General features: G+C 42.3%; 1 protein-coding gene across 2 annotated transcripts in view; it reads right to left on the reverse strand.

Moving 5' to 3' along the window:
• LOC106600905 (membrane-spanning 4-domains subfamily A member 4A) overlaps nucleotides 1-3,650 on the reverse strand; it is a 12,908-nt gene extending 9,258 nt beyond the window's left edge. The window contains exons 1-6 of one of the 2 annotated variants that reach the window (XM_045714958.1): nucleotides 3,353-3,650; nucleotides 3,125-3,241; nucleotides 2,617-2,673; nucleotides 2,173-2,304; nucleotides 1,667-1,789; nucleotides 1,064-1,340 (exon numbers count right to left, since the gene is read on the reverse strand). In XM_045714958.1, the coding sequence (XP_045570914.1) occupies nucleotides 1,311-1,340; nucleotides 1,667-1,789; nucleotides 2,173-2,304; nucleotides 2,617-2,673; nucleotides 3,125-3,241; nucleotides 3,353-3,523 (630 nt within the window). In that variant the 5' untranslated portion in view covers nucleotides 3,524-3,650 and the 3' untranslated portion in view covers nucleotides 1,064-1,310. Of the gene's footprint in view, nucleotides 1-1,063; nucleotides 1,341-1,666; nucleotides 1,790-2,172; nucleotides 2,305-2,616; nucleotides 2,674-3,124; nucleotides 3,242-3,352 lie in introns of those variants that run through there. The other variant, XM_014192674.2, reaches the window with a different exon arrangement.
• Nucleotides 3,651-9,278: the final 5,628 nt, after the last annotated feature.

A 9,278-nucleotide genomic window follows, 5' to 3' on the forward strand; every position in this document is an offset into this window, starting at 1 on the left:
TCGCAGGCACTAACTAGACCGTCGACCCAGTCACATGGCTCTGCGGTCGCGAGAGTAACCTAACTTAAGGGGTTAACACTATCCTAGAACAACCCCTCTAGCTAACACTGAGCTAGCTACAGCACACCTTCGGGTAGCTGCTAGCTAGCTAACACGTCTCAGCCTCATGGCTATAGCGTTCTCTACTGTGCTAACCATTATTAGCCATCAGCCGCTGGGCTTCTTTCTTCACAATGGCTACCGCTAACCCTACCCAAGATAACACTCAAATCCCAACGTTCTTGTGCTTGTGGTTCTAAGATTGTTAAGAAGAATCCACTCATTCTATGCATTATCTGCTTGGGAAGGGTGCATGTCAGGGTGTTGCACTCTGGAATTTCAGTCCTGAAAAAGAGGCTCAAGCCTTGTTCGCCTCTGAGCCACCAGAGGACGCTGTGGCTCTTCCGTCCCACGACCAAGCCCAGCTGGGGCTAGGTCATGGATGAACAAAAAGGTGTAATGGGTTTGTGCTAATATGTCGCATAAAGCTTAAGCGAGCCGCCACCAGACATGTGATCAAGTGGCCGGCTCCCCTGAGGAACGGAAACCGAGAAACGATCTGTACGATGGGAGGACACTTCCCACTAGTATAGCCACCGCGAAGCAACTGCTTCCTGTTGTCCCAGCTTGTCTCCGAAAAACATTTGTAGGATAAGCCCCTTACTGGCAAGATGCCAATTAAGGACGCTGCGAACTTGGACATGCACAACATCGAGGAATCCGGGATTTGCAGCCCTCCCAAGGTGGAGCCATCTCTGGCCAACCACATCTACGCCTTGTGCCGTGTACGTTCCACTACCGACGCCACACTCCCTGGTAAGATGGATTGCTTTACTGCTTTTGCCTTTAACCTCTTCGGGCTAGGGGGCAGTATTTTCACGTCCGGGCCTTTTTTGCCGTAAAGCTTTTTTGAAATCTGACACGGCGGCTGGATTAACAACAAGTTAAGCTTTAATTTGATGTATTGCACTTGTGATTTCATGAAAGTTTAATATTTATAGTAATTTAATTTGAATTTGGCGCTCTGCCATTTCACCGGATGATGTCGAGGGGTTTCGCTAGCGGAACGTCAAGCCGTAACAGGTGCTGACTTCCCACATGTTCTAGTAAAGGGATTCTAAAGCCTAACTCCCCTTTATACAGGATAAGGTTTATAGGGTTCACAGCGAATGCCCCTTAGCCCTGTCTGGCTTTGGGCGGCCTTCACTCCATCCACATGGTGTAGTTTACTTAGCTCGTTTCGGAGAACTCGGGAACATCCTCTCGGAGCTTCAGGTATAGCCAGTACAGCACACCATACTCTACACAGAGCAGGAACAAGACATACCTGTCTCATAGCTGTCATATTGGCAGTGGATTAAGAAGTCTGGGCCTCAGTTTCTTCATGAGCCTTTTGCAACACTGCCTGACGCTCTACGGCACACTTTCGACTGCGCTCTTACGCATGGTAGCCCCACGGGCTGTAATGGCTATTGACCCCAAAGTGAGACTTTTGGAATGAAATTCCACTTGTGAAATACGTACTAAACTCAGAATATCAGAGAACTTGTGTAATGTAAATAACCTTGAGATTTACAACATTTTGTAAAAAAAAAAAATGGACAGAAATCTAAGTCTATAGACTCACCTCAGGGGTGGAATGGCAGCACAGGCAGACAGCTCTGCAGGCGAATGATGAGACACAGATGGACACTATGAACTCCAGCAAGGAGAAAACAGCCAAAACACCTGATATTCCCTGGGACCTGACCTATAGACAGAGAGGAACAGGAAACAGTAGTTAACTAGACTACAACGCCATTTTGGAGCAATTATGAACACTTTGTGAACTCTCACAGTTTCAATGTGGACTTAAATAAACTACACCACCATTTTGGAGCAATTATGAGCACTTTGTGAACTTTCAGTTTCAATGTGGACTAAAATGAACTATAAACAAACTTTATAACAGTTATCTACCTTAGTATTGCTTTCATGTTGCCAATGTCACATGTAGGCATAATTTAAATTAGCCTAATAAAAAATATTCAACAGTACAATATAAAAGATTGTAGATGGTAAATACCCCTTTATCAATTTACAAATATCTCCTGACCAATGAAAGTTAAAAATGAATAAGCATTTGGTATATACCCAGTACTGTTGACAGAAATAGTATGGATTGTCACAGTACAACATGATCCCAGCACTGTCTAAAGAATGGAGGATGATGCCAGTAAGAGCAGTAACCGTGGCGACAACATTCATTCCCAGGGAGCCTTTCACCTAAGGGACAGTGAGAGAGAGCAGAAAGAGGACATGGGAATGGCTGGTTGTGGAAGGAAATTTCGGAAGCGTTGAACGCAATACCAAATTCAGTATGTTGTTATTCCTTATCATTGTTATTATTATTCTTTAAAGGGGCAGTCCACAGTTAATGCCATTGGCCCTCCCCACTGCTTGTGTTTTGGGAGGAAAACAAGCAGATGAACGAAAACATGAGTGCCTATCGTACAGTAGATTCTATGTCTTCAAATAGAGTGGAACTTTATAAATCAAAAGCCTAAACTTTATTGGGGAAAGAATATTGATACTGACCAGACATTTGTTCAGTTTGTTGTCAGCGGCAACAGTGAGAGAGCCTGCAACTACATACTGAGAAGGAACAAGGAATAGATTATTCCATGCGCATCCTAAATGGCTCCCTATTCCCTTCATAGTGCACCATATGAATACTGTATCCCTATTTCCTACATAGTGCATTATATAGGGAATACTGTGCCATTTGAGACACACATATTTCTACAGAATGACCAAAGTTCAAATTCAAGTTTAATTCCTCCCACATAGAAGTCAATACAAAATTAAATGCATGAGGGAATACATGGCATAGGCCTAGCCAAATACATATATGTTGATAAAAGTCATTGGTTAAGACAAATTGTTAGTTAAGACAAGTCATTATTTTTAAAGCATTACTTCAACTTAAATAAATATATTTTTAAAGTGACATGATTTAACTATGAGGACGTTTTGTTTTGCATCCAGGCAGACAGGAAATGTAAGGGAGGATTGTTAGACAGAGCAGCTCAAGCAGCTCACTCACAATGATAGATCCCCAGACAAATATTCCACTGGCTACTCCAATATTATCCAACCACGGTGCTGTAGCCATCACGATTCCTGTTAACAGCATCATCAAACCAATCATGATCTGTACGGTCTGTGAGAGAAAAACAAAGCGCAAAGCAGGAAATTCATTTTTTCTGTTCTTCCGTTACATTCAACCCATTACATTCAACCAAAATTTTAATTTTAATTTGAAAATTCTTACCCCAAGCGCTTTTGGATGCCCTGCCCGGAAACTTCCCAGCACTGAGAAAACTGTCTGTCCCAGACAGTGAGGGGTAGAAGCGACCCCCGCGACCCCCATCCCGTTCCCATCAGGATAGACATGGGTGATGACCACCACCCCATTAGTGGTGGTTGTTTGAGAGCTGGACATCTTCACAGAGGAGGGAAGGATGTTTGTGTAAGAGGGGATCTGACTGGTTGTTGTGTGTCATGCTTTATACTTTACCTGGGACTTCCTGATAATAAGTTACATGTGACTGTCATGAATAGCAAGTGTGTCAGCCACTCATGAAACTTTGAACTCTCTCCATTGAATATAGGGTGTGTGTGTGTGTGTGTGTGTGTGTGTGTGTGTGTGTGTGTGTGTGTGTGTGTGTGTGTGTGTGTGTGTGTGTGTGTGTGTGTGTGTGTGTGTGTTTGTGGCAGTGCCCAAACAAGGGCACTGCGTTCATCAACCTCTGGCCTGCTGGCCTCCTACCTCTGCAGAAGCACAGTTTCCGCTCAGCCCAGTCAAAACTGTTCGCTGCTCTGGCACCCCAATGGTGGAACAAGCTCCCTCACGATGCCAGGACAACGGAGTCAATCACCACCTTCCGTAGACACCTGAAACCCCACCTCTTTAAGGAATACCTGGGATAGGATATAGTAATCCTTCTGACCCCCCCCCCCCCCAAAAAAAAAAGATATAGATGTACTATTGTAAAGTGGTTGTTCCACTGGATATCATAAGGTGAATGCACCAATTTGTAAGTCGCTCTGATAAGAGCGTCTGCTAAATGACGTAAATGTAAATGTGGCTGGCTGGCTGGCTGGCTGGGTCATAATGACATGCGGCACTTTGGGGTGGACACTCACCTGTCTCGATCAATGAGAGAAGACTAGAAATAGATAAGATCTTGGCGTACACTGTTGGATTACTTCATGGAGCAAAAAAAATGTAGATATTTTAATAACGGAGCATTTTCTAAATTCAAACGCATCCCCTGCAACTGGACACAGACATTTTGAGACTCCTGTTTCCACCAATTGAGGACGAAGACGGCATCGCTAAGGTTGGTCGAACATTCTCTGTGCTATACCAAATAGTACCTATTCTGCAACTCCTAATATTGGATACCAAAATTCTTTGGTTAAATCACATTATCTGTAGTAACAATGCATAGCTACCAGTTCTCTGCCTTTTACTACACCCCAGACACATTGAACTGTACTACACTGTTCATTGTGTATTCTTTTGTACTGTATGTTACTTTTACCATATACCATTCTTGTTGAATACCCAGTTCTCCTTTTTAGTTAGCATCATATATTGTACACTCCCTTGTATTTTTGATTTAAATAAACATTATTTGGATATATCTGAATGTCTAACATCTGTTTGATGCTACAGAGCCCTGTACAGCTTATATAAATATTGTGGCAGACGGCAGGGAGAGGTGAGGGGAGTGGTAATGTAGGCTAACCCCATTCCATACAAATGTGCACAACCGCGACATTCAAATGAGGCTGCAAAGAATACGAATGGGACTGTAGCGACTGTGTTGATGTCAAAATCTGGGGTGTGAACTACGTTCCTATTCAAGTGTTGATTGACATGGTAATAGCTTTATAGTATTGGAGAAAAGTTGAAAAAAAACAGAGTCCTCTGACGCAGTACGTTACATCGTGACGTGTCATGGCGTAACGTACAGCACGCATAAAGCAACTAATTCTGTCTTACAGCCTCTCTCCACCAGGTGTAGCACTTCTCTCACCGTTTAAAATCAAGAAAGGGACAGGGTAAGGGGGATACCTAGTCATTTTTTGCGTCATCACTGCAAGCTATCATGACTCTCAAAAGCCACTGTTTACTTCTGAAGATCACTTCAGCACCGCCCAAAAAACCCGATTCAAATTCGACACAAACCTTCAAATAGGTATGTAATGACACATTATATAAACTCTTTATAGTGTTTTATTTACATTTTAGAGGCGATAAGGTGATAAGTTGGACAGATCGAGTGAAAAAAGCAGTTTCCCCACATGACATCTCTCCTTCTCACTATCACGCAATAGGTTTAGCTTCCCCACCCGCCATTTTTAAAAAGACCAGACAGATGCTGAGATGGGCATCATGAAGTTCTCGTCATTGATTTTGTTGGAAAGGGGAGAAATTGTGCTTTACATTGGTATTGATATTACAGTTGATCTGGAAATATTACGTTTTTTGTGCGCAAAAATAAGGTCAATTCTACGGACCAGCACGATGTACAAAAGTGAGTGAGTTTACGTTAATTGAGGAGAGATCTTGCAGGTAGCTGGCTCCAACCCCAAGTGTTATATGGACTTCCTGCCCCAACTAGGAAAGCCTGTGGTCGTTAAGCCAGGGAGTGCTTGGGGATTGAGGAGGAAGCAGCCTGCACAAAGGGGCAGAGGAGGTGAGAGACAAGAGAGGTATGAAGAGTGAGTGAGTGAGAAGAGAGGTATGAAGAGTGAGTGAGAAGCGAGGTATGAAGAGTGAGAGAGAAAAGAGGTATGAAGAGTGAGTGAGAAGAGAGGTGTGAAGAGTGAGTGAGAGGAGAGGTGTGAAGAGTAAGAGACAAGGGAGGTATGAAGAGTGAGTGAAAAGAGAGGTATGAAGAGTGAGTGAAAAGAGAGGTATGAAGAGTGAGAGAGAAGAGAGGTATGAAGAGTGAGAGACAAGGGAGGTATGAAGAGTGAGTGAGAAGAGAGGTATAAAGAGTGTGTGAGTGAGAAGAGAAGAGAGGTATGAAGAGTGAGTGAGAAGAGAGGTATGAAGAGTGAGTGAGAAGAGAGGTATGAAGAGTGAGTGAGAAGAGATGTATGAAGAGTGCAACAAGAGAGGTATGAAGAGTGAGAGACAAAAAAATAATCTGTGTGATTGCCCATTGTGACCTGGACTGTCGGACCCCCTGTATACCAGACCGGATTGGCTGAGGACCCGAGTGTGAGGATTACCCCTGGAAAACGGAACGGACAAAGAGAACAGCTTGTGGACTGTGAGGTGATTGAATTCCCCCTTCTTTCCCTGTGTACCAAAATCCCTAATAAACTTCCCCTTTGCATTCTATTTGTGCTACTGGTGCCTGTTTTATTATTGAACTTGGTGATGTGTAATCCCCACACCATTGATCTTGCTACAATATCTTCTGTGAATCCATAAAGCAGACACATTTTGAGGATTGGTTGAAAATATCCATACTTTATTGTCCTTTATTAGGCTTCGGGTACACTGGCAATGGTGTTTGGCATGGTGGGCTGTGAAAGTAGAGTGCTTGTGGAAAATGGTCTTGTCCAGTCAGCGGTGTAAGACTGTCGGAAGTGCTGTAGGTCTCGTAGACCTTAACCACCAACCGTTTGGACCTCTTGTAGAAGATTTGCAGGTACTTCACGTCTCCTGGAAAGACATGGTTGTGGTGTTAGCATTTTACACTTTTTGTGGAAGGGACGTAGGGCAAGATGCCTTTCTTTGTTAAAGGTGTCAACCGTTTGGGACATAAGTGTTTAGAGACAGACTAGTGTATTGTTTAGGGACGATGAGGGACATTGGGAGCTGCTTTTGAGAGGAAAGCTCAGTCAACAATGTGAATGGGCTGGAGGGATAAAGATTTTTACACAGTAAAAATTATTGTGTATGTGAGATTAAGGAGAGATGGTACCTCTAAATCACTCTCATACACAACAATACATTTACTGTCTCAAAGCACAACCCAAACCCCCTTCCTCATCTCAAAGATCTGTATGTAAACCTCCCCCAGTCCATTGACTTTGACAGCTCGTTCTTGTAAATAGTAGCATGGGATTTTTGTAGACGTGTCTTTGTATTGTGTTTTGAGAATCTGCAGAGAGAAGAATGAGGTGGTGGGTGTCATTACTGTTGTAATCTGGATTTTATACCTTTCAATGTCCCTTGCTAGTTTTTGTCCCACAATCTTGTGCTCCATAGCCGCAAGGTATGTTCCCTCCCTCATGCTTGTGTACTGTCAGAACAGAAATTACAAGATTGTTATAATACTGTTATTGCATGAAATGATTGTTTTATGCAACAGAATAAAGAGTTCTTATAACTCTGTCTGTGTGAACTGAAAGTGTGCCTCTGGGAGATTTAACACTGACAGTGGATTTACGATGGATTGGTGATAAACCTAACCTGTTGGGGCTAGGGGGCAGTATTTTCACGGCTGGATAAAAAAACGTACCCGATTTAATCTGGTTACTAATCCTACCCAGTAACTAGAATATGCATATACTTATTATATATGGATAGAAAACACCCTAAAGTTTCTAAAACTGTTTTAATGGTGTCTGTGAGTATAACAGAACTCATTTGGCAGGCAAAACCCTGAGACATTTTCTGACAGGAAGTGGATACCTGATGTGTTGAATTACCTTTAAGCCTATGCCATTGAAACACACAGGGGTTGATTAATGTTTTGGCACTTACTATTGCTTCCACTAGATGTCACCAGCCTTTACAAAGTGTTTTGAGTCTTTTACTGTGAGATCTGACCGAACAAGAGCCATGGAACGGTGATGGCCGATTAGACTCTGGGCGCGAGTTCATGTTGGGTACCCTCGTTCCAATACGTTATAAAAGAGAATGCATTCGTCCACCTTGAATATTATTCATGTTCTGGTTAAAAAAGGCACTAATGATTTATGCTATACAACGTTTGACATGTTTGAACGAACGTAAATATATTTTTTCCCCTCGTTCATGACGAGAAGTCCGGCTGGCTTAGATCATGTGCTAACAACACGGATCTTTTTGGATATAAATGATGAGCTTTTTTGAACAAAACTACATTCGTTATGGACCTGGGATTCCTGGAAGTGACATCTGATGAAGAGAATCAAAGGTAATGGATTATTTACATAGTATTTTCGATTTTAGATCTCTCCAACATGGCCGTTTGTCTGTATAGCAAAGCATATTTTTCTGGGCGCAGTGCTCAGATTATTGCAAAGTGTGATTTCCCAGTAAGGTTATTTTTAAATCTGGCAAGTTGATTGCGTTCAAGAGATGTAAATCTATAATTCTTTAAATGACAATATAATATTTTACCAATGTTTTCTAATTTTAATTATTTAATTTGTGGTGCTGACTTGACTGCCGGTTATTGGAGGGAAACGATTTCCTCAACATCAATGCCATAGTAAAACGCTGTTTTTGGATATAAATATGAACTTGATAGAACTAAAAATGCATGCATTGTCTAACATAATGTCCTAGGAGTGTCATCTGATGGAGATTGTAAAAGGTTAGTGCATCATTTTAGCTGGTTTTATGGTTTTGGTGACCCTGTCTTTGAATTGACAAAACATTACACACAGCTATTGTCAATGTACTCTCCTAACATAATCTAACTTTATGCTTTCGCCGTAAAACCTTTTTGAAATCGGACAACGTGGTTAGATTAAGGAGATGTTTATCTTTCAAAGGGTGTAAGATAGTTGTATGTTTGAAAAATTTGAATTTTGACATTTATTTGGTTTCAAATTTGCCGCTCTTGAAATGCACCTGCTGTTGATAGGGTGCACCACGGGTGGCACGCTAGCGTCCCACATAGCCCCAAGAAGCTAACAAGACTGCATTCCATAGCATGATTAGTGTCTGTGTGCCTGACGGGAAGGCACCAGGGAGAGATGGCTGCAAACTCAGTGCCTCTTTGATTGACATCATGGGAAAATCAAAGACCTCAGAATTTTTTTTTTAGACCTCCACAAGTCTGGTTCATCCTTGGGAGCAATTTCCAAATGCCTGAAGGTACCACGTTCATCTGTACAAACAATAGTACGCAAGTATAAACACCATGGGACCACGCAGCCGTCATACCGCTCAGGAAGGAGACGCGTTCTGTCTCCTAGAGATGAATGTACTTTGTTGCGAAAAGTGCAAATCAATC

Source organism: Salmo salar, chromosome ssa03, assembly GCF_905237065.1.
Source record: "Salmo salar chromosome ssa03, Ssal_v3.1, whole genome shotgun sequence".
In the NCBI taxonomy this organism is placed as follows: Eukaryota; Metazoa; Chordata; class Actinopteri; order Salmoniformes; family Salmonidae; genus Salmo; species Salmo salar.